At 35.9% G+C, this 25,259-nt stretch overlaps 2 protein-coding genes across 3 annotated transcripts in view; one reads left to right on the top strand and one right to left on the bottom strand.

The window, feature by feature from the left end:
* LOC130048347 (protein MON2 homolog) overlaps positions 1 to 25,259 on the top strand; it is a 170,916-nt gene that overhangs the window by 133,689 nt on the left and 11,968 nt on the right. For both annotated transcript variants that reach the window (XM_056144953.1, XM_056144952.1), the window contains 3 exons: positions 1 to 571; positions 2,067 to 2,210; positions 3,900 to 4,028. The exon at positions 1 to 571 is cut by the window's left edge and continues 13 nt beyond it. In XM_056144953.1, coding sequence (XP_056000928.1) covers positions 1 to 571; positions 2,067 to 2,210; positions 3,900 to 4,028 — 844 coding nt within the window. The remainder of the gene's footprint in view (positions 572 to 2,066; positions 2,211 to 3,899; positions 4,029 to 25,259) is intronic.
* LOC130048349 (thyrotroph embryonic factor-like) lies at positions 12,938 to 19,275 on the bottom strand. The gene is made up of 2 exons (XM_056144958.1): positions 19,007 to 19,275; positions 12,938 to 15,536 (listed from the first exon to the last, which is right to left on the bottom strand). The coding sequence occupies exon 2, from the start codon at positions 15,312 to 15,314 to the stop codon at positions 14,583 to 14,585; it is 732 nt and encodes a 243-aa protein (XP_056000933.1). The 5' UTR covers positions 15,315 to 15,536; positions 19,007 to 19,275; the 3' UTR covers positions 12,938 to 14,582.

Below are 25,259 nucleotides of genomic sequence, written 5' to 3'. Positions count from 1 at the left end.
AGCCTGGTCCCTCTTGTTGGAGTATATTGAAAATAATGCCATGTGTAACAACGCAGAAGTGTCCCTAGCAGCTCTCAAGTCATTCCAGGAAATCCTACAGATGAGCACCGATCCAAAAGACAAATCAGATGACCTTCTGACCTTAATGAAGCCTCCCTCTGAGGTGGTGATGTCAAGATCAGAAGATAACAGCAAGATGTTGCCAAGGACAACAAGCGAGGATAGTGACCTTGACCTGGCCTTGTGGACGGCTGCATGGAAAGTGTGGTTGAACATTGGTACCAGTGCCACCAAACCACCACCTACTGGGGGCAAAATGCCAGACCGAGCGGTATATGTACCCTCGCAGGCATTTCTCACGGCCCTGGTGCAGACTTTCCCACCATTGTTTGAACACATCAAGTCAAGGTTTGTGGCAGCAGACCTGCAGAAGTTGTCCACCGTTCTGAAGACTGCCCTGTGTGTTCCGGTTCATGGTGATGCCTCTCCCTTCATTATCCCTTCATTTCCCGATGTCACCACTACTCCGCTACAGGAGGCCACATTAGCTGCCATGGAAGTTCTTATCAAGGTGAAGTGTACTAAATGTCTTTATATCAAATCTCTTGTCCGTGCAAGCAAAAAAGGTTTACATCATCTAAAGCCATGAACATCTTTCTCAGTAAGATTTTTTAAAATTTCATTTGTAATTGGATAGTTGGTGTGTGACTGTGATGAGGAAATATATATGGACATGAACCGAGCAAGTCAGCAGTCTGAACATGTTAATTGAAATTTCTATATATGACAGGAATCAGGTTTCCGCTTTACAGCACACACTGTACCTGAGTGTAGGGTTTATATGAATATCAGCTGTGTGACAAGAATAGCAGACCTGTTAATCCCTGATAATGAAAAACAGAGATTTTCACATCCAAAGTCTATAATTTTATATGCAAAGCACTGTTTAGCTTCAGTTTACATACTTCATAAAAATTCACTCATTAATGAATTTTATGTTTAAGTTCATTGAATATTGACTTCAGTCAGTCATGTAAATGACTTCAAAATGATCAGTTTATTTCTGTGCAGAACGATTTTGTTACTGTTGTAGCACTTTTGATGATGGTGTCTTTGTAGAGGCAAGTTATAACTGTTGTTGGAATATTGTTTAATTTGACAGTCAAAATTCTACTCGAAAGCTGATGTGGACTCTATTTCCACTATCCCTGTCTTGATGGGTTTTTAGCTCAATCTTCTTCTCAAGAACCATTGGGCCAAAAAAGTTTACATTTACATGAAAGCTTCCTGTCATAGTGTAGATTTAAGTTTGTAAAAACCATGGCCCCAGGGAGTAGGTTGGGGCCACAATAGAGATCAAAGTTTTACATGCGAATATATTCTGGACTATTAAAGCTAGTTTTCTAGTTATGCAATTTTTTTATCTAGAAAACATCAAGCGCTGGATAGACATCATATATATACCGTGTACTAGAGATTTATCTACAAAACATCAAGCGCTGGATAGACATCATATTTATACCGTGTACTAGAGAGCGCTGGATAGACATCATATTTATACCGTGTACAGTGTACTAGAGATTTATCTTTCCAGTATATACTCGAGATAGTAAAAGCTGCACTCTGGGTTTTTTCTAAAAGAAAAAAAAGTTCACAAAAAATGACATTTGAACTGAATTTCAATAAAATTGAGGAATTGTATAACTTTTGATGCTATTTACGACTGTAAGTATCGGAGACAAATGAACTTGGGTATGATCTGTTTTATGAAATGAAATAAGATTTAGTCTTTCTGTAAAGCTTTAAGATTTAGAGTATTGTCAGGGCCCAGAAAGACATCACACAGTCCCTTCTTACTAAGATTACTCTAAATCTATAAATTGTCTGCAGAATTAAAATCATTATTCCTCCAGGTTAAATTTATCAAACCTAGCTATTTCACAAATTTTGGGGGAGACTTTCAAACCATTCAGTATGCCTATGTACACCCAGCTGCTCGCACCATGATTATGTATATAATTCCTAAGAAAGTTTATGGTCAATAATTAATGGTCATTAAATTTCAGACTGTCCAGTCGGGTCCGGAGTCCATGCAGTCTATGTATCCTAACATCTTTGATCAGATGCTGACTTTCATCGAATTTGGTGTCCGAGTTCCTAAGTTCGGTCAGCTTGATGCCAAGGCTTTTGGCGCAGTTAAAGGCCCACAGGTTTGTAGACCACAATAAGAAAGTTTTCATTTTAATTATCACTGTGAGGTGGAACTGTTGTGACTGTAAATGGACATACCTTAACAACATATATTTAAAATTTGTCATCATTATATAGGTGTGTTGTCAATTCAGATCAAAGCACTGTGGGTTCATGAATTTCAATCTGATTAAAATCAGCCCCTCATTCCGCTCCTTTTTTATATTGTCGCTATGACAATATTGAAAAAAGGACTGAATGAAAGTGATGATTTAATCAGATAGCATGAATTTTTGTGGGCGTAAAATTTTGAGGTTTTGCTAACCTTGATTTACATTAAAAGATGCTTATAACGAATATTCTTATAACGAATTTACACTTGTTGGGAAGTGATATTCATTCCCCTATGAGAGGAAAATAACGAAAATTGTGTTGGATTTAACGAGGTTTAGTTCTAACGAACTGATTTTAACTGGCCCTGGAGGTCTGCTATAACCATGTTTTACTTATTGATTTGAACATGTGCATATTATACAAATATTTTGAATACAAATTTTTTCAACTTACTGGGTTCTGGCCTGTTTTACTGTATATACTTTTCATAGATCAGTTCATTTTGTGATCTTGCTTAACAACAAAAATTGATATCTAACCATAATGATAAAACTGCAGCATATTGACTTGTGTGATTTTCATGAAGCAGTTACCTGTGACAGTAGAATAAAGAAGTTAAAGGTCTTTGGAATTTTTGAATTTAAGAAAGATGGGTACATACAATGTATATGTAGTCATTGATACACAGACGGCAATTTTTGAATTCTCTGTCATTGTGTATCTGGGTACTTAAGTGTTTATAAAACTAATTACAATGTTTGCAGTACAAGAAACACTTGTTGAGTTTGAACAAAAATCTTCAGAATATAAGGATAGGAAATGATCATCCTCAGTATCGGATTCTGAATCCATTTAATTATTGCCACCAAACTGCTTACTTTAGTGGATCAAAGCATTAGACTGCCATTGTGTAGATTCTAAGTTTGAGTCTAGCTCATAGGGATTTTGTTCTAATGATTTTATTATAAAATTGCAAACATTCATGATTTTCAAAAAAATATTAGTTGCAATAAGATTACTACATCTTCTACTTTTCCTATGTATGTCCCTTCATCACATTCTGATTTTCCTGTGTCTGTCCCTTCATCACATTCTGATTTTCCTGTGTCTGTCCCTTCATCACATTCTGATTTTCCTGTGTCTGTCCCTTCGTCACATTCTGATTTTCCTGTGTCTGTCCCTTCGTCACATTCTGATTTTCCTGTGTCTGTCCCTTCATCACATTCTGATTTTCCTGTGTCTGTCCCTTCGTCACATTCTGATTTTCCTGTGTCTGTCCCTTCATCACATTCTGATTTTCCTCTGTCTGTCCCTTCGTCACATTCTGATTTTCCTGTGTCTGTCCCTTCGTCACATTCTGATTTTCCTGTGTCTGTCCCTTCATCACATTCTGATTTTCCTGTGTCTGTCCCTTCATCACATTCTGATTTTAACTAAACTAAAATGGCTCATTCACCAACTGGATGTGATCAGGAATCATAGGGTCGGAAGCAATTTAGAGAGGCGTATGTTTAATCCATGCTGTTCTAACCTTTATATTTAATCCATGCTATTCTGACCTTTATATTAATTCCATGCTGTTCTGACCTTTTTAGGTGGACTGGGTGACCATGAACTTTGTTCCGTTTGCGGAGAAGTCTGTGGATATTGTCGTGGATTTATATGGCTTCACTGCCAGACATCCCACGGTTGTTCAGTCTCAAGTTCTCCAGAAAATCATACAGGTTTGTCAGAGAATGTAAAGCACAGATTCCAATGCATATCAACGGACTAATCATTTTAATTGAACATTCAAGGTCAACACACTTGCAATCCTCGACTAGTTTACCTATACCTGTACCTAGTCAAGTTTTGTAACCATTTCCATGATGACACACAACTTCTAATTTTTCACATTTATTGAATCAATAAGCAAACAAATCTCACAATATGACAATTAAACATTTCCAAAAGGGGTAATGGAACATAAATGGCCACACTGTATTAACCCAAGGGTCCAAGGGAATATCTGGCATACCAACCTAGCTTTGTAAGTATAACGGGCAAACCGGTGGCCTGGCTTTGAGCACCAGTACCGAAAATCCCAAACTATGAACATACCACCCATTTGGGACTGGAAGAGTTTTCAGATTATCCGTTTACCCTGTTTCCCAGAGATTGCACCTGGTTGTTAGTACTATTCCATGTACTCCAGGACTAAGCCTCCCCTCCTGTGTATAGAGGTGGAGTGGGCACCAAGACTGACCGACTTGAGTAACAACACAATTTTCAAACACATACACATGTAGAATTTCCTTTCTACAAACAAACGCCCTCTGCCTTAGATGGCAGATGGGGGGAAACAATAGGCCGGACAAGTCTGAAAACTTCCCAATTATATCCCCTCAGACCCGCCACAGACATCGATATGATGTTCCTCCACACAAAAAACCATGCAACCCAACCTAGCAATTTTATGCATTAATATTTTAAGCAGGCCTGACCTATAGTTGTCTAAAAAGACCCTATTGCCCTCGTCTGAAAGATGTGTTCCATCATAACGAAACAAATTAATATTGTGTACTGATATATGTCATGCCAAATAACACCTCCCCCTAGTTCTGCAATGAATTTCTTGATGTTTATTGATTTTCTTGGGTTTTTTGTCGATCTTGTGTCCACTTTTTAATGGTGCTCCATGCCAATATAAACGGGGGAGTATTGAAGACCATACCAACTTAGTGTTTGGTAAAAGTGCGTTATATCTAAGGAAGCTACATGTTATTTCTTCAACAAACTTTTTACTAGTAAGACCCTCTGTTACGAGGTCATTAGAACCTAGATGAATTATGATAATTTTTTGGTGGTGAATAATGTTTAAGAAGTTTCATGATCTCTGGGTATTAATTGGTGCCACTGCATTCCTCTTCTGGCATGCCAGCGGATGTCGACTGGTAAATCAAGATCTTTCCCTAGGTGGGTTGATCTGGCAAACTGTCCAGCCCAATAAGGTACAGATGATCCTAGAATCCATATATTTTTTCAGGGGACCTACAATTCTTTGGTTGGGTTAGTATAAGTGGAAAATGTTTCAAAATGTGTAATTCTTATGTGGATCTACTGATTATGCAATTCGAATGTACTTTAAGAAAACAGTTGATCTCCACCTGCCTGGTTTTTGAAAGTCCTCGTAAGGGACCCCTTGTAATGCCATATCTGAAGCCCTACCGATTCTAAAACTATGTGTGCCATAGTAACCTGCTGTGTCTGAATTTTTAAGTGCTTTTTTGTAATACTGCATTAAATTGGAACCTTGTAAGGGGTGCAGTGTCACTGTGAACTACGAAAATGTGAGTGGCTGGTGTATGTGGTCTGACTTTTAAGAATTCTGTAATGATTCTAACAGGGCACAAGGTAGAATGTGGTTGACCTTGAATAATAAGTGTTGCTTGCCTGCCTGTTTGTTGGGTTTTTGAATGTGGGATCGTAACTTTGACTTGATTCATGTGAGGCTGAATCTCAATTCCTTGAAATCGAATAAAATGTGAGTTAGTATTATCACCTGTGAACGTGCATTCCCCTACCCTAAATAAGCTAAACTAAAGGCACATTGCATGCATGGTTGAACCTATAATTTGGGTAAAACCTGCATGATTTACCTGCATTATAATAATGGCAATATTGAGTAGCACTAGTATAATTGGAAGTTAAATGGTTTTGTGTTGCTGGGTTAGCAGTTGAAATAACTTTGCTTTGCTCGCTAAACTTATCTGGGACCTGTGATGGGCTGTTGTTTGTGATATACAATAACCACAACTCACTATTTATCTGACCCCAAGGAGAGTTAGGGTTGGCTACCTTAAGTAGACGAAATTGTTCGTCGTATTTAAACCACCCAGGAGATCGGGATGCCGCAATGCGTATGTCCCGCATGTATTTCAATAATTCCTGCGATCTGGTTCTATATTTTTCAAGCATAATACTGATGAATACAATGAATGCAGAAGTCCATTTTTCAATGGATAAAAAGGTGTTTGACTTTTGCTTAACCAAGCACATGGTGTCGTTACGTATTTGTATTTGACCTTGTGTGTCCACGTGGTCGACCAATTCCGGGGCGGATTTTAAAAGGAGGGATAAATCGATAAACTGGCCCTCCCAGATTTTACTCTTAATTTTCTGGGGTAAGTGTGAACAGATCGGGTCAAAAGTGCGAGTAGTCACACATGGTTGGTACTCGTGGATGTCGAAATTTGGGCCATCGAAATTTACTGTTTGGATATGGTCGATTTGAGGGAGTATAATATTTGACTCACCGCTTTCTGGCACTATTGGCTCCGTATTGATACCGGGCTGTCCGACTTCGTCCCCGGTCTGGTAGTGGGTATCTGTTTCAATACTGGCACCGGCCACATTGATGATGGCCCTCGTTGGTGTGGTCTGCGGGGCTTGTTGCATTTGGGGTTGGCGCCTTCGTCCGCGTCCTCTTGCAGGTGAACTAAAATTCTGCTCGCGTTCCTTGCGGCTTCTGGTAACCACACGGTTACAAATGGGTGGCATTTTTTGATGATTAACGATCAGATGACAGCTGGATAGGAAAAAGCTATGAGCGTATGCTGTAACCACTTCGGCATAAATTGGAAAAAGGAAGTAGCGTGCTTGCCTTAGATAAGTCGTACCAAAGTACAATTGTAGAAATGTTAATTTGTACACCTATTCACGATATGTAAGACCTAATAACACTAAAGTCTTTCGTCAATTAAATGAGATTATTTAATATGCCAATAAAATAATCTGTCTTATGTAAGGAAAATCGGCAACATTGTGGCTTCACAAGGGGAGGCAACTACAGCCGTGTACAATTATTTTCCTGGTTGTTCTTTGAAAAACTGACATATGGTAAGTGCACGCTGTAAAATTTCAGTGTTTTCATGACACTGACAAGAAAAATGCAGATCCCTCTCGAATAGGAAAAATAAACTATCATAAAGAAGACCAGTTGTTGAACCAGCCCTGAAAGACCCCACAAACACCCAATTTTTTCTTAAATGACAAAATTTTACAGGTGTTAGTGATTCTGTTACCGGGTATTTATATCTATCCCATTTGTTGACTCCAGCATGAAGTACCTCCTTCTTGTTCCCAGAAGTCATATCATCATTAATGCAGTATCAACCAATGTAGAAATTACTGATTTATCCCTGTCCTTGGCCTCAGTGCCCCAGCCTATTGTATCATCATTAGATAAGTGGGCCTCAGTGCCCCAGCCTATTGTATCATCATTAGATAATTGGGCCTCAGTGCCCCAGCCTATTGTATCATCATTAGATAAGTGGGCCTCAGTGCCCCAGCCTATTGTATCATCATTAGATAAGTGGGCCTCAGTGCCCCAGCCTATTGTATCATCATTAGATAAGTGGGCCTCAGTGCCCCAGCCTATTGTATCATCATTAGATAAGTGGGGGTCAGTGCCCCAGCCTATTGTATCATTAGATAAGTGGGGGTCAGTGCCCCAGCCTATTGTATCATCATTAGATAAGTGGGGGTCAGTGCCCCAGCCTATTGTATCATCATTAGATAGGTGGGCCTCAGTGCCCCAGCCTATTGTATCATCATTAGATAAGTGGGGGTCAGTGCCCCAGCCTATTGTATCATCATTAGATAAGTGGGGGTCAGTGCCCCAGCCTATTGTATCATCATTAGATAAGTGGGGGTCAGTGCCCCAGCCTATTGTATCATCATTAGATAGGTGGGCCTCAGTGCCCCAGCCTATTGTATCATCATTAGATAATTGGGCCTCAGTGCCCCAGCCTATTGTATCATCATTAGATAAGTGGGGATCAGTGTCCTTTTGAGTTTATCAGTGAAATGTGTGTGGACACAGTGTTTCCTATCCCCCTCACAGAATGAAGTGCACGGTCACATCACTAAAGATCTAATGCAGTAGCAGCATTTCTTCTTGTGCAGCTTACGCCCATGTTTACCTGGATTCTGCTAAACAGAAAGATACTGGTTTGCGAGATTCAAGTCGACTGAACATGCGTACTTAGTCTGTTTAAAACAGGGTGTTTCATGTATATGTATTAAGTACATGCTGATGATAATATTGTCATTATTTTACATGACCTATGGTGACAAAGGATACAGTATGTACCGCTATTTCACAATTCTTGCAGATCTTGAGAAGTGGTATTAGAGAAGGGATAGAGAGGTTTTTACTATAGCATTTGCTCTTGACCAGGTTAAACCTCATCTCAGAATAATGAAGATAATTATTAAAGAATGGCCAACTCATAAACACAAATCTGTATATAGTGTACTCATCACAGACACAAATTCTGTTCCTGAATGCCTCCCTTTGAACAGCAGTACTCACACTGTCAGAGACTTGGTCTATATGTATCCCTAGATACTTTTACACTACATGTATATCCCTAGATACTTCTACACTATATGTATCCTAGATACTTTTACACTATATGTATCCCTAGATACTTTTACACTATATGTATCCCTAGATACTTCTACACTATATGTATCTTAGATACTTTTACACTACATGTATATCCCTAGATACTTCTACACTATATGTATCCTAGATACTTCTACACTATATGTATCCCTGAAGATACTTTTACACTATATGTATCCCTGAAGATATGTATCCCTAGATACTTCTACACTATATGTATCTTAGATACTTTTACACTACATGTATCCTAGATATACTTCTACACTATATGTATCCTAGATACTTCTACACTATATGTATCCCTAGATACTTCTACACTATATGTATCCCTGAAGATACTTCTACACTATATGTATCCCTGAAGATACTTCTACACTATATGTATCCCTGAAGATACTTCTACACTATATGTATCCCTGAAGATACTTCTACACTATATGTATCCCTGAAGATACTTCTACACTATATGTATCCCTGAAGATGTGCATCCTCAGATACTTTTACATTATTTATGATAGACAATATGGTATTGCTTCCAGTGTTCAATACTGTAGTTAGGCACATTGATTACCATAACCATTCACATTACTGAATACTGCTCAGTCCTATAAATTATCTGAATTCAAAAGCTTCAACAGACCAAATAAAAATGTTTCAATACTGGTCAGATTTATAAATGGTCAGAATTCAAAAGCTGCAACAGACCAAATAAAACTGTTTCGATACTGGTCAGATTTATAAATGGTCAGAATTCAAAAGCTGCAACAGACCAAATAAAGTAAACCACTATTCCAGAATGAAGTATAGACCACATGACATTCAGGTCAATAAACAATTCTTCAGACTACAATATATTTATATAGAGTGAATATAATGATTTACAACTCTAGTTACCCCTATAAGCAATGTTCACTGAGTCCAAAAGGGCAAGGTAAATGTTTTCCTTCATCGGTAGCTGAAGCAGGGTTAAAGTAAATAATTATTTCTTCAGGTGAATAATTTCAAAAACAATTTTTAAAAAAAGAAGTCTGAAGTCCTCACCATTTTCTTTGAAATCTAAATGACACAATTGTATTGTCAAACTTCACATCCTATTTCCTCTAAGTAACAGCAGATTGTTTATTAATAATATTTTGGTGAAGTACGAGTAATTACTACAATTGTAACTCAAGCAGTGACGCCAAACCATTTGGTTCATTAACGTGTAGCCTTACTGTGCAGCCGAAACCAATGCACGAGATCACCTCTCTCATAGCATGTACATCAATAGGAATGCAATTTTTACTCTAAATTGTCATTACTGATGTGATTTCAAACTGCAGATTATCCATATTAAACAAATTTTGTAACAATTCTAAAAATGTCACCATCAGAAAATTGTGTGACCTACATAAATGGCACACAGTTGATGGGCCCTCTCCTCATTGATCACTCTTATTCCAATGTTCAAACTAAGCCAACATACCATCTGGAAAATGAACGATATGTCAGTTTATTTCATACTAGGATACAATTGGCTTGCACTTTGTAGTTTTAACCCAGTTTCTTTGCATTCATCGACATTTTAAGTACCAATGTCCTAACTTGTTATTCACTCTTGGGACACCTAGTGGTTCTAGTACTGAGCTATATTTGCACAGGTACAACCACCAGATCCTATTTTTGAAACCCCTGTGGTTTCGTACTCTTTGCCCATTTCTAAATTTGGATTGCTATTGCCAATTTCATTTCCTGATTTAAGCCAAAATATCTCCAAACAGGACATCCTGTGTCCTGGATAACTGTGCAGGACTTCACCCATACTTCACGTACTAATACCACTGAGTGTTATGTAGAATTACATCGTGTGAAAAACTCGAAATATTCAATGTATAACGATCATATTTCATACCTAAATAACGGATGGTGGGATTCAAAAAATCATGGTATCATTTTGAAGAGTTTATTAAACAAAAAAAATCCACCGTAGGAATGTAGTTAATTTTGATTACTGCTTGATTTACTTCACCTAGAAGTTTACATTGATGTTTTTGAGATTGATTGTTTATGGTTTTACACCGTTTTGGCAACATTTCTGCCAGAGCATGTTTTGTCAAAATATTTCAAAAAGAAATTATGTTTTCATACAAATCTTTTGGTGAAAAGTTACTTAAACTTTCTCTGTATGAAAATATGAAATATAATTGTTCAGTTTTCTTTCATTATACATGTACATTGAATACCGTAATGCAGTTTTAGGTAGACTAGTACATGTTGTAATTAGTTAAATATGTACGTCAAGTAGATTTTCATTTAATTATAAGTATTCAACCTCACAACAAGAGGATATTACTTGAAAGACAGAAAACTGTTACTGCATGATAGGTGATATATGTAACACTGAATTAGTTTATCTTATCATTATTGAGGACATGTAAATGTTAGTGTACAGTAGATGATCTCCACTACATGTACAAGTAATTGAGTAAGAATACTTAAGAGTGCATCATAAGGGGAGATTACTCAATGATACATGTACAAGTAATTGAGTAAACATACTAAAGAGTGCATCGTAAGGGGAGATTACTGATGTAAGGTACTGAAATGGGAATTCAAGACATAACATACATGTACGATTCAAGCGAGATAACTCCCATTTTGTTAGGCTGTCTGAATGGCATCGTTTGATATCTCTCATCAAAGGTAAAATCTACACCTGATGAACTCTAAATGAAGGTCACATGAAGGCAACACAATTCACGAGTGGTTTTTATTGAATTTTTAGATGTATAGTGAAGTGTTGCTGTAAAATCTGAATATAATTTCAAAATGAGTGTGTGATAATAAATACTTATTGTGTGTGGTGTTAATGGCTAATCTAATAAAAATCCGTGATAGGAAATTAATTTTCAGAATTATGATAATGATTGGCTTTTCCAGCGTATGCTGCTCAAAGCGCTTTACAATACACTATTACCCCGGTAGACATTACATCAATCTAGAACTTTCTCAGCTTCCTGGGAAGCATACAGTGCAAGCTGCCATTACAAGCGCTAGAGCACTAACATTCTAACAATATATTTCACTGTCTATAGCCAGGTACCCCTTTTACACTTGGGTAAAGTGAGGAAATTCATGTAAAGTGCCTTTCCCAAGGACACGTCGGTCCTGCCCTGGCCAGGACTTAACCCACAACCTTTCGGTCGAGAGTCTGATGGCCTAACCACTAATCCCATCTTTTTTAATTTAGTTTTACCTGTTCAAACAATAATGTATAATGAAGAAAATACAACAACAAAATCCCAGCTGGGATTCAAGCTGCAAGATCCATTAAATCCTTGGTCACATTAAGCTATTTGGTAGTACAGGCCATTTAACCTGTTTGACTGACACATTTGTCACCAAAAAAATAGAATCTCCCTTCCCATCCCTATTGACAGTTCTACTTACCAGGTTTCAAACCAGTGTCCACAAAACCTCTAAACAGGTGCTCTACCAACAGAGCTATCTGGTGCCATAAATCTCAATCTTCGTTTTCCATTGCCAGTATGTATTATAAAATTAAGACTTGGATCTATGACCTTGGATCCAACAGTCAGTCCCACCTGACCAGCACGGAAGCGATTCAGCATCCTTGATGTACAAGCCTGGATTTCTCGAAATAAACTTAAGTCGAAACTTGGACTAAGTCTGGGATTTTACTCAAATTTTGACGATTCATATAGAAGAAAACTCCAACTTTTTTATTTTAAGATTTTTTCAAGAAATCCAAGCGAGTATCTCCATTTAGTCATAAAAATGAATCCAACATGTTTGTAATGAATAGTTAAAGCCTCAGTCATTTATGTTTGGCTTTCACCATTTCTGAATTGCTTTCAGTCTTTATCAGATCATGTCCTTTGTAATTTAACCTTGAGATTAGTCAATCTGCACATGAGTGGATCCAGATATTACTGTTAATTGTATACTGAAGAATTTGTATATAACTAATTTCAAAACAATTGCACATATTTTTCCATTTTTTAAGACGATTGATATTTTCTATTCCTCGGATGTACCAGTAACCACACTGACTGTACTATAGAAACCTTTCATCAGACACCTCTTCATGTTTGTGTTATTATCTGACACCAGAGGGAGTTGTGTACACACTCTCCACCCCCCTAATGTTGTCAATTCCAATGCAGAAAACCAAACACTTCATTCATCTTGTATAGCTTTTACTACTAAAACTTAAGATAAGTTGTGCATCATTTCCTGTCTCTGAACAAAATGGAGAGCATTACCTTGCCTGCCCTACGAGAATATGAGGTATTTCATAACTTGTAGATTAAATGATAATAATGAACTATTTTGGAAATTGAATTCTTACAAACACACAGACACCAAAATAAATTGTGTCTGCAAATGTTTGATTTGATAGAATATTTAATATGGATTTCCTTGCACAATTTACGTGGATATTTAATAATTTAATTTTTCTTATGCTATTTACAATACAATGTATATGTATTGTCAGAATATGTCAACACATTATCTTGAAATGTACACAAACATATTTAAAAGTACATGTAAATATGTTCTATATATACACAAATGTAATGCCCGTGAAATCCTCTTCAAATTGCATTGATTATCATGAATTTACCCCCATCTGGGGGTGGGGGGTTATACTATTTAGAATACACCTTTATCTAACTGTAAATGGTGTTACAGTAAAACTAACTTAAAATCTACACAATAGAAATATGATATTGCAGATTTAGTGTATAGACATTTCATTACAAAAACAAAACAAAACAAAAAACCAATGACTTCATACTTAGATAATTGAAATTATACCCAAACAATTACATACATATATAATAAAATTTGGTCATCGATATTGGCTATACACTATATACATTACGAGATACATTTGAACAAGGTTTGAGTTATATAACTGAACATATCATGGACAGCACACAAACACATACAAAAATATGACCACCGGTATCTCATTGTATAAATGTCTACAGTGTAACAGAGTGAACAGTTGACAATGGATAATTCTCTAAAAATGATTCATTCCAGGCACACCAAAAACTCCAAATTTAATTCTTTTACACCGGTAAGACTTTTTAAGTATTTATAGAATATCCATTCTTCATTCTAATGATCCATCTTTGAGGGTTCCACTATAGCCCTTCTAATAGTGATCAATCTAAAATATTGAATTTACCATGTCAGGATGTATAGGCAGAATATGGAGTATTGCTAATCAGTCACAGATTCTATCTAGTGCCATCTCTAAAACTGAGTCTGTTGAACGGAGTGAAGATAGAATATTAAAATGTTGGGAATGTGATGTCTATGGAATAAATAGAGGTACTACATGCAATTCATAGATTTTTTTTAAAGACTGGGAAAAGTTTATTTATATTAGTATTGCAATAACAAGTGAGTGAAATAAGTTGTGGAAGAATTCCTTTACATAATATGCTACTCCTGCTATTGGAATGGGAAATGTAAAAACACAGTCAACACACTGGGTAAATATTGGCAGTTTGTACCCACTCAACTCGGCATTTAAAAAAAAGAAGTCAAAATTAACAAATTAATATCAATAAACTTTTGAATTGAATGAGTCACTACACTATACTCGTTGCACTCCGATAACTTGTGTAATATAAATCTCCCTGAGCCTTCTTATAACTCCCTGAGAACATATCTCATAATTCAAACCGAGACAGGCATTTATAATATAATCTCTGAACACAATTCACTGCACAGTTGCAAAACAAGAGTTATTTCTCTTGGTTAAAAGAGAATTCGAACACCGGAATTTCAATTTCAATGAGTATCTATGTCAATGGTTGTACAACATACACCTGAGTTTTTCAATCTCGCTTTTAAGAAGTGAAACTTCAGTGCGAAGCTGAAGATTTTCCTGTTCCAAAAACACAACACGAAGTGCAATCTGTTCTTCCTTCATTCGCCTGGCTTCTCGCGAACGTTTGGCAGATTCGTTATTTTTTTGCCGTTTTTCCCAATACATTTCATCCTTTTGGTTATCGGGTGTCAGATGGGGTCTTTTTTTGGGGGGTATCTTGTCGCCCTGATTGGCCAGATCCAGCGGTGTAGATGGGCCACTAGATGTACTGGAAGGAGAGGAGAGGTGAGAAGAATCGAGATCTTGTGATGATGTCTCGTGACTTCCAACATTATGAATTGATTCACCGGTGTGCAATTGAGAATTCAGATCCATTATAGGTGGCATGGCACTAGAGGACTGGTGTGAGGTGGAGGGCCCAGTGTTGGATGGCCCGGGCATGAGTGAGGAGGGCGAGTGACCATTGCCCCCTGATGGGACCCTCGGAGCAGGGAATTCGGACGGGGTCGTGGAATGCCCTTGAGATGACATCACAGCGAGATCACTTTGTGTTAGAGTATGAGTAGGCTCTTGGTAGGGCATGCTCATACTGTAAAACGATGACGAGCTCCCCTGGACAGAGGTAGAGGTGGTCATCTGACGAGAGTGACCGCCATATTTGTAGAAGCGATCATCTCTGTGCATCATGGAATAAGGATCCTGCATCATGCTGAACACGTCTCCGGGACTCGCCAGCTTGAAGGATTTAAAAGTTTCCCAAAACCAGACAGTTAGTTTATGATTCCGAACACAATTTATTTTTCACTATGAAACAGTTAGAGCTGGCAATCCTCCATGTGAGTGGCTTGTCTCAGTTTTATGTTGATGGTCATTTATATGATGATGCTAGTGTAATTTTTTCTTCCTTTTCCTCTGTTCATTTTTCTTACCCTGCAAAGAAAAGTATCATGACAATCACATCAAGTTCTGTATGTGTAAAATTAAATGTACAGGGGAGCATTGAGTCAGTATATCAAAATTTCATCGAGAAAACACTTCCATCATATTTAGTATTCCATACTTTTTTTTGCGATGCTTTAAGATAATGAGCTAATTTTTAGTATGTCTCTTTATATTGAGCTTGCAGGTCAAGTTTGAATTTTATGTCTTATCGTCATATCTTTATTTTTTTTTTTTTTTTTTTTTTTTTTTTTTTTTTACAAAACCTTTACACTGAAAATTTCTTATTATTTACCGTTTTCTGGATTGATTTTTTTTTACTGTCTTGGTAGATAATGACCTGAATTTAGGTGCATGTCTCTATATATCAATGACTTGCAGATTAAAATTTGAATTTCATGTCCCATGGGGATCCAGGTTAGAATTGGTCCTCAATACCCCTTGCTTGTCGTAAGAGGCAACTAAGTCCTTCGAATGAGGCCACAAAAACCGAGGCCCCATGTCACAGCAGGTGTGGCACGATAAAGATCCCTCCCAGCTCAAAAACCTCCTTAACAGAGTCATTGCCATTATACTAAGGAAATATCCAGTTCAGTAAAAAAAAATTCAATAGACTTTGCATGTATAGATAGGTTAATAAAATGATCAATAATTTTTTTTTAATTATTAATTTGTTACCAAGTGTGTCGAGTGAACAATGCCAGAAACATCATCTAAATGTATTGGTCATTTCATTGTCAACTGAATGGTTTTTGTACTAAATGCAATATTCTTTATATTAAATCTCAAAATGAAATAAGTCCCTGCATTCTACGAGTGTCTTAAAGATTAAGGTCCACTTGCACTTCCATACCCTTGGAAACAAATGTAATTCAATATCTTCACAACTATAGTTCAAGAAACAAATATGTTTTATTTTTGTTTTATTTGCACTTAATGTTATTTTTACGTTCTTGGACTTTAAAACATTTTAAACTGGTAATCGTGTTGCACGGAAACATCTAGTTCTTGGTTCTGATTTTTTTTTTCAATATCTTTAAAACATCAAAGAAGCTGGCACAAGAAAACTCAGGTGTACAAATAAGGTAAAAAGGGAACAAGAAGCAGATTTTGGATAGATTAAAGATAGGAATTTGACACCAATGAAATTAATCACATTGTCTGTTTATTGAGTGAGAGAAAAAAAGTGAAAGTTGATCTATTCAATTTGACCCCCTGGGCTACCCTGACATTGAATTGAGTGTGCCAAATGTTACGCCTCACCGCCCACGTAAACAGTTCTCTGATTCCAGGGTAGCCACAGGGTATTAGCAGGTTGGGGTTTTTTTAACAATGAGCTCAGAAAGATGGACAACTTCTTTGTTGGATAGCCTTTGGTAAAGATCATTTTCACTGAATTTCAGCAAACTTCAAAGTTGACATGAAGTCCTATTGAAGTCAGTGATAAACGGCTTGTAACCTTGGGATGACTTAATTCTCTCAAGATTCATTTCTACGGATAAATAACATCAATATTAATGTGGGATACACCAGTTTCAGGACCTCTTGTGTTATTATTATGGATGAATGTAATGCATTTATTTCTGCAACCTGCATGATTTTATGTAATTAAGAACTAAATATGAATACATGAACTGGGACATTTCGCTCCAGCATTCCTCATGTTTAGTGTGTTAGCGCTTGTGAAAACTTTGCATGCATTGCAGTTCATATTTCCTCATATATTTTTGAATATGAAATTTATTTCTCATTTATACATTCTACTATAATTTCTGTAGAAATTCCCAGTTATTAAAATAGATGTTTATTTCTTATTTGATAATTTAGTTTAATTGATACTTCATTGCACATAACTGTAGCACATTCATAAGGAAAAGGCTATACTATTTACATTCTGTAAAGATACCAAACAACAAAAAACATTGAAAATGTAAATAGAGAGAGAAAGCATGTAAATCGAAAAACTAGAGACATATCTTTTTTTACAATAATTTGTTAGCAGGGCTGAGGCTGATTTTTTATCAGATGTACATGAAATTATCTTGTACAAATTGAGGAATTTAAGGTTTCATTAAATGAATTTATACAACATTGCTCCCACTAGTGATGGGATTAGTCTTACAAATTAAAGGTAGATTTAAACATTATATCATGGAATTATAAAGTCAAATTTAGGATTAGGAGAAATTACACGAGTACAAATGGATATCCAAAAATTTGTATAAGCCTGTCTTTACAAGGATTGGAGGTTGGTTTTTTTCCAATCAAGAAGCTTTAATTTTGATGACTAACATTTAGGATTCAGGGATTTTTTTACCCCTTGAATCCAGGGCTCAGGGCCTTCAAGTTTGGGAAAATTAGCAATATTTGATTGAAATTGGGAAATTTGTTTCATACAAATACAAAATAAGAAAAACAACTTACAAGCAAAAAGTTAACCATTTGATATTTTATTATCAATGTGGCTGGCTTAAACATGCTTTAATTTCTAGTCTTCAGCAGAGAAAATTTTTTTTCAACTGAGTGGCACTGAGGTTGGATGGCCCCTCATGGCATATTCTCATCAAAGCATCCATCATTTGAGAAGTTTAGGTATCATTTTGGGAAAAACATCTGCTTTTCAGCATTGGGAATGGGGCAGAATTTCGGCCCTCTACAGACCCTAAAAAAATCCCTGGGATTGGTTAAATTCCTTCACAGTTTTAGAATATATGTCTTGAAATCTACATAGATACACATGATTCAATTAAAAGTTTTAAATTAGAAATACTTGTAAATGTCATCTGAATTAAAACTTTCTTAATTAGATATACCTGAACACTGATTTAGTTGAAATTAATTTGAAATAGAAATACACCCTTCCCACATGGGGTCCTCGGATATTAGGAAATTATATAGAATGGCTTCATCTTAAATAATGACACTTTGAGTAGAATTACATACTGTGTTAAATAAAGTTTCGAGTATATCAACATGTCACTTCTTAGCATTTTTACAATGACACTGTACTGTGAAATAAACAATCACTGGGATTCTCGGTTACCATGTCAACTGAATATCTAATTAACTCATTATGACAGTATAGAGTATACACTCAGTTGATTTAAAACTATTCATGTACTATATTGTAGATCTTGTTAATTTTTCTTCGGAGATCTGCATAATTGCATATGTTCCGAAAGGGAAAAGAAAAAAAGATCTACAATATTGACAAGAATTTGAAGAAACAACCGCATGCATCTGGCCATTTCTTGGAAAAATTTACACAAAATATTTATAAACATAGATTTATATACAAACATGTAAAACATCAAAAATTTTATCATAAATACTTGTGAAGCTTTAGTTTGAAAGCTTGTAGACATCGATCGCGGCGCGGACATCGATTGTAAGAAGGTACCATTGTACCCGTAAACAATAACAAGGCTTCAATACGAAGCCCAGCCATTAGCCATACTTACTACTGTAACAACACGCAAGTCCCTGCAATCCTAAAGTACACGCACACTCGGGGGGACCACTACATTCAGCGCTCAGAATTTTCTACGGGGGAGTTTGACCATCGCAAGCTTCATTCACATCCTTGTGTAGAAATATTTCTTCTTGCAACAAGCCGTAATATCTTTGCTCGGTTTCGCGGCCTCCCCTAACTTTTTCTTATCAACACTATGTACTTGACCAGTTACTTCTCACTCGGCCACAGCTCCGGCCAATTGACCAATTAGCGACGGGCATTTCTCTAGCGTGACCTTTGAACCCCATGGGTAGTTTTATTTACAGCTTGAATCAGAATCACGTGATACAAGCTTAGCTAACTGACCATTGATATTACGAAACAGCGAATAATAGTAGGTCAACAAACAATGAGATTGCATGAGTGAACAGATTAGGACTTTTGTTTGTGCCTGTTTTATACTGAGCAAGCAAATTTTTAAAGTTTACTACTGTTAATGTAATTTAACTATTCTCTGTAGGAAATGTAAATTTAGAATATATATATTTCTCTGTTCGCAGCACAATTTTTGGATTATCTTTCTAAATTCTTCTTGTATAATCAAATATATTGAACTGTATATATCAATATTCGTGCTTTGTAAGACCGAGTACACGCCATGTCCAATATCTTCTAAGTGACAGAAATTGATCGGTGGTACAATTTCGTATTATGTCACAACAGGTGCCCCCTAGCAATTTCGTGCTTCCTGCTGGCAACGCATCCGGGTATCCTGTGGTCTGTGAGGAAGTGTAATTTCGTCACTGCGCATTGAAAAATGGCGTTGCACCTTTGTGCAAACGCAAGTATCGTGCAAGTGAAGATGAACGTGGAAAAAAAACCCCACACGCACACATGAGAAATGTTGATTTAATTTAGTTTGACATTTTACAATTACCAGACTTGGCCTGTTTAAAGTTATTTTATACGATACCATTTTATACAATCAACGCATGCGCATGTTATAAACTTAAATAGATTTTTTCGAACTTGATTGCAAGTCCCTAGGGGCCCTGTGGCCTGGTGTCTACAGGATACAAAGTTATTGAATGTAATCAAGGTGGATTTTTATTTTATTTTTTCGGACAGCGTATTAAGTGCAATAAAATTATTAAGTTGTGACATGTTCATGTTCCGCTTATTACGTTACTTTTAAAAGAGAAAATATAAAAGTGAAACGGCAACTAACCCAGAACTAATATGAAATTCCACCAGTGGTAAACGATGTTACGCCATTGTCGGTGAACTTCACGGGGAAAACATCTTGCATATTTACGTGGTTTTTATTATTCAACAAGTCACGTATGAAGGGTATTTAGACGTTATGCAAGGCTTCCTGAAGTCTTATTTGATATTGCCATATATTATTTGCTCAAGTCACAATTTACGGAATTTCTGTTTGAAAATGATTAGAAGTGATTTTTTTCAGTATAGAGTTCCTTAGATGCATACGCATTTGGTAAGAGAGGGGGGTGGGGGTGTTGTGGTAAAATTATGTAAAGATAATGTTAGTTAAGACTTTATAAAGAGATTTCTTTGATTTCATTTTTTTTTTATTATTGAAATGTCTACAGACTTTCATTTGGAGCTACTAAGACTTGTCTGTAATACCAGTGTCTGTTTTTATTTTTAACAAATATTGGCATACTACAGAGATTAGGATTAGAGCCTTGTTTGTCTAATAGCTCATTGTCAACACTTAGTCATAACTTGTTGTAACATGTGAAATACTTAGATGGGAGGGTGTAATTTTTGTGAGTTCTTACAGAGAAGAGTTTGTTTAAAACATGCAATGTACATGTAACATATTTTGCAGAATATTTTCTTTTCCAAACCATTTTTATTGTTTTCCCCATTTTTTCTCTGTAATTTGCCAAAAAAGTTGGAAATATATTAATAAAAAGTTGCATTTATAAACATAAAATTTCAATTTAATTTAATGTCATTTTCACCAAGTTTTAAGAAAACCACCACAGGGGGTTTACCCTGTGAAAATCATTAGTATTTAAACATACATGATATAGTGCTGAATTTTGAGATGAGAGAGTGTGAAACAAATTATCAAATATCAGCTGATATAGAAAATCCAGTGAGTACTTGGGGGGGGGGGGGGGGTAACAAGGTTTTCAGCATTTATTTTTACCTTAAGACAACATTATTTAAAGAAAAGGAAATGTTAGTGTTGATAATAATAAACCAAGTTTGGGAGCTGCCCAGACAGAAAGGCGAACAAGTCCGAGGTTTAATACACAGACAGACTGTTATACATAATGAGGTAACTTATCATGGAATTGGTAGGCCCCAAATAATGTTACAGCACAGCACAATGACCAATGGGTTCCACTAGTGTAAACAGTATTTCACAAAGCTTGCCAGTGCTGGCCATTTAATACACCACATGTATCGTCAAGCAATTTCTAATTACATTTACTATCATAAATGATGATTGGTTGATAATACAAAACTTTCACATTGCAAGTAATCTCTTCTTTTTTCAATTATCTTAATGTAATCGCTTCATAATGTGCAGCTTGAAAAGATGTCAAAGTTTTAGATTCTTGTTAATTTCAATGAAATGTTTACCATACCCATAGTTTAACTTGAAAATAAGATATTTCATTTATTTTTCTCTATCATTTTACTGCTTATAATTTATTTATATAATTATATTTTTAAAAGTGCAGCTTGAAAGAATGTCAAAGTTTTGGATTCTAGTTAATTTTAATGAAATGCATACAATGTATGTTTCCATAATTTAACTTGAAAATCTTCTAAAACTGAGATTGCTAAAAAGTGTTCTGATTAGCAGGGCAATTAATAATTTTGGATTTAAGAAGTTAAGTCTGGTGTATTGTGATCAGAGAAATAGACATGTAAGATTAATCCATTGCGATTATCGGTATTTGTACCTGAGAATACCGAGACCTCAGAACATGACGTAACCCATCACGTTGCAGACAAAAACGAGTATGATTTTAAGTCACATGACCTGACCAAGTTCTACGATGGAGGTGGTGTTTCTATAACAGGTCTTACAACACACCAGGTTATAATACACCAAGTGAGTTATGTGTACCAGTTCACACAATGAAGACTAAACAATGTGAGACAACTTTATCTGGACTGGTCAGAGGAAGAACTGAGTAATGTTACGTCACTATGTCCTTAAAGTGAGGGGAAGGGGGGAGCTGCAATGTTATGTAAGCCTGACCCTGGCCATACTGATGACAATGGGCAGTTATCACTGGTGATGCAATTTTATCTTGTTCCTGGTGAATGTCAATACACACTGGTAGATGTGTAGATATTAGAGGAAGACATGTTAGGGATGATACACAGTGTTAAGGTTGTCCATTGATTTATGAAATCATTAAACCTTTTGTCTGATGTACTGAACTCAGTCTTTTTATTTTACAGTTATAGTAAATAGAATTACAAGGACAGTGGTTATGACTCAAAAAGACAAAAAAATTAGATTTTTTTTTTCATTTTTCAAGCTTTCTTCTAGTAATTACTGCTAAAATATGTGTCTTTTTTTTTTTTTTAATGTAGTATACAACATGTACAATTTCTTGCATTCTGATTAAAAGATGGACACTTTGATACTAATTTTGTATTAGCCCCAAGCTTCCCCATAGATTTTCAGGGAGTTGTAGCTATGGGTTTACTTTGTGAAAATCGGCCATCCTGTTTCTTTAAATTTTCAGTGTGCGTGTGTGTACTTGCATAGATATTACAAAGAAACCCCTCCATTTTACATTGTAACCAGTCAAAGTATACAAAAAGTTTGTATTCTTACTATGTCAAAACATACTTCAAGTGAATATAATCTACTATAGATGGGACTCCTAACATTTTCATGATTAGACCACAAAGAAAGGGGGGATGTAAACCTGACTTTTAAACAGTGCTGTTTTCAAAGTATGCATGAACAGTCATTCTAACTTCAGGGAGTTATCAGTACAATTTTGGGCCCCATTCCCAATGGGCTCCATTTCTTTTTATTTGTTTATAAAAACTTTCAAAAATGAAATATGAAAACCAATTAGATTGTTTTATTTTGATTTACAATACATGTATTATAAATTTATGGTAACATGAAAATCACCATGAATTCTAGATATTATGCATAGAGATCTAATTTCAATGGTTAATTTGTTCCCAATATCATCAAACATGTCAATGAAGTTTTCTCAGTTCAAGAATCACGGCATATTTCCCAAATCCCGGTTTCCTTATTGTTACCTGCAGAGTTGTTTACCATTAATGTATATATGTTTCCTCCAGGCAGCTATTCTTTCTGAGCTCCTTGATTAATTTGTCATTTACAGTTAGACAACAGTGGGGCCTTTTATCGTGCTACACACTTTTATCATCGGATCAAAATTGATTAAAAAGAACTAATTACGTCTATAGTTTTTATATGGATAAAACAGCTGCTCTTCCTGATTAATTAAAATGTTACCTGTTAATTACTTCAAAGCTGTATTCTATTATGTAATCATCAGAATTGACAACTCTTTTGATGGACAGGTCCTTTCTGAAAATTTTCTTCCGTGTTTTGGTTGGGAGGGGGGGGGGGGGGGGGGGTTGGCCTTTAGTTACATATTTCATGCATTATATTTGCACAACAGAAAATGAAATTCCAATTTAAAGAAAAACTACATTTACTACATGATATTGAAAGTTATAATGCCATTGTTGAATTGTCATGGTTTATTATTGTTCATTTTCATTGTTAATAGTAAGTGCAGCAAGCCAGCGTAAGGGGAGACATATTGTTTTTTTTTTGGTATTTTTTCTCCATCAGTCTGTCACAAAATCTTGTGAACGCTTCTCCTACTATATGGCCTATTGGATAGACTTAAAACTTTGTACAATGCGTTATTGCCATTTGAATTGGTGGGACGAGAGGATCCAGCCTTTTTCCTAAAAGTTATAGTGGATCTAAGAGTGGTGGAGAATGTAAAATAACTTATGAACACTTCTCCTATATGACTTATCCAACAGACTTTGTACAATACTTCAATGCCATTTACAGATGTACATATTGTAGCAAAAGGAGGATCCAATTGTTATCCTTAAAGTTAGTGAATCTGAAGGGTGGAGGGTGTAAAATAGTTTGTGAACACTTCTATATGGCATATCTGAGTTTCTTTCTGGTCATGCTTTTTTCCTCCATACCATGCAGTACATTAAAGGGAGGAGGTTTCATTTGGAGCACTTCCAATTTGGGGAGCTGGGGAGACATTTGTTTTTCATAAAAACAATCTCTAGTTTCATTCTTTAGAATCCTTGAGCTATCTTCCACCACTCATAAGAAGCTGTGAAAAATTATGATTATATACGGGTTTAATCCCAGATGACATTGTTTAATGATGGACCAAGGCAGTTTAGTGTGTGATGTGAGAAAATAAACATTTAATTGATCTGTAATTAAAGAACTTGTGATTATGTGTGATGAGGATTATTAGAGGCCAATCTGTTACAATATCTCATGAACTCATTATTTTGTAGAGGATGAATGTAGAAGATGCTAGTTTAGTAAAGGAGAGAAAAAAATGGCGTCTTTGTCCTAGTATTTCCAGAAGTGTGTATCTCCTTTTTGGGGATCATGTTTTCAATAAATTTTATTTTTACAAAGTTATTACTTGACCAACAGCTGACTTTTTTATTAAATATTATCAACTAAATTAATTTGTATTTGGAATTTGAATATTATGATGATTTGCATTGTACATGGCAGACCCATCAAGGACACAAAAGATTTTTTTTATCATGTAGTTGGAATATTTCCATTGATTTGATGACACACAGCTGTCATGTCGATGTATATACCCTGCTTATTTGAATACCTGTGGGTTATTATCAGATTCACTCAATTAATTTTCTTTCATTGAAACTAAATCGTAAATCCTATACTCCTAGTTTTGTCATTGTGGTGTTAATTTTCATGCATGGTTAGTTAATCTGCCCGCCCCATCAAACCATGAAGACCACAAAAAGGGCAGCAATAATCCCCCTTTTTATACCAACCCTTTCACAATACAATCTTACACAATGTTAGCAAGCCTTCAATCTGATTAACTCAGATTACCTAGCCTATCTTTTTACTCCACTCATTAAACCATTGCAAGGCTTAAAACTTGGAATTTTTTGTGAACTGTTGCAAAATTTTCACATGTACTTACTCGTACTGTGTACTGTATACTTACTTGTAC

This window comes from Ostrea edulis, chromosome 7 (assembly GCF_947568905.1).
Source record: "Ostrea edulis chromosome 7, xbOstEdul1.1, whole genome shotgun sequence".
Lineage (NCBI taxonomy): Eukaryota > Metazoa > Mollusca > Bivalvia > Ostreida > Ostreidae > Ostrea > Ostrea edulis.
The sequence above is the reverse complement of the archived record's forward strand: the minus strand, read 5'-3'. Positions and strand labels throughout refer to the sequence as shown.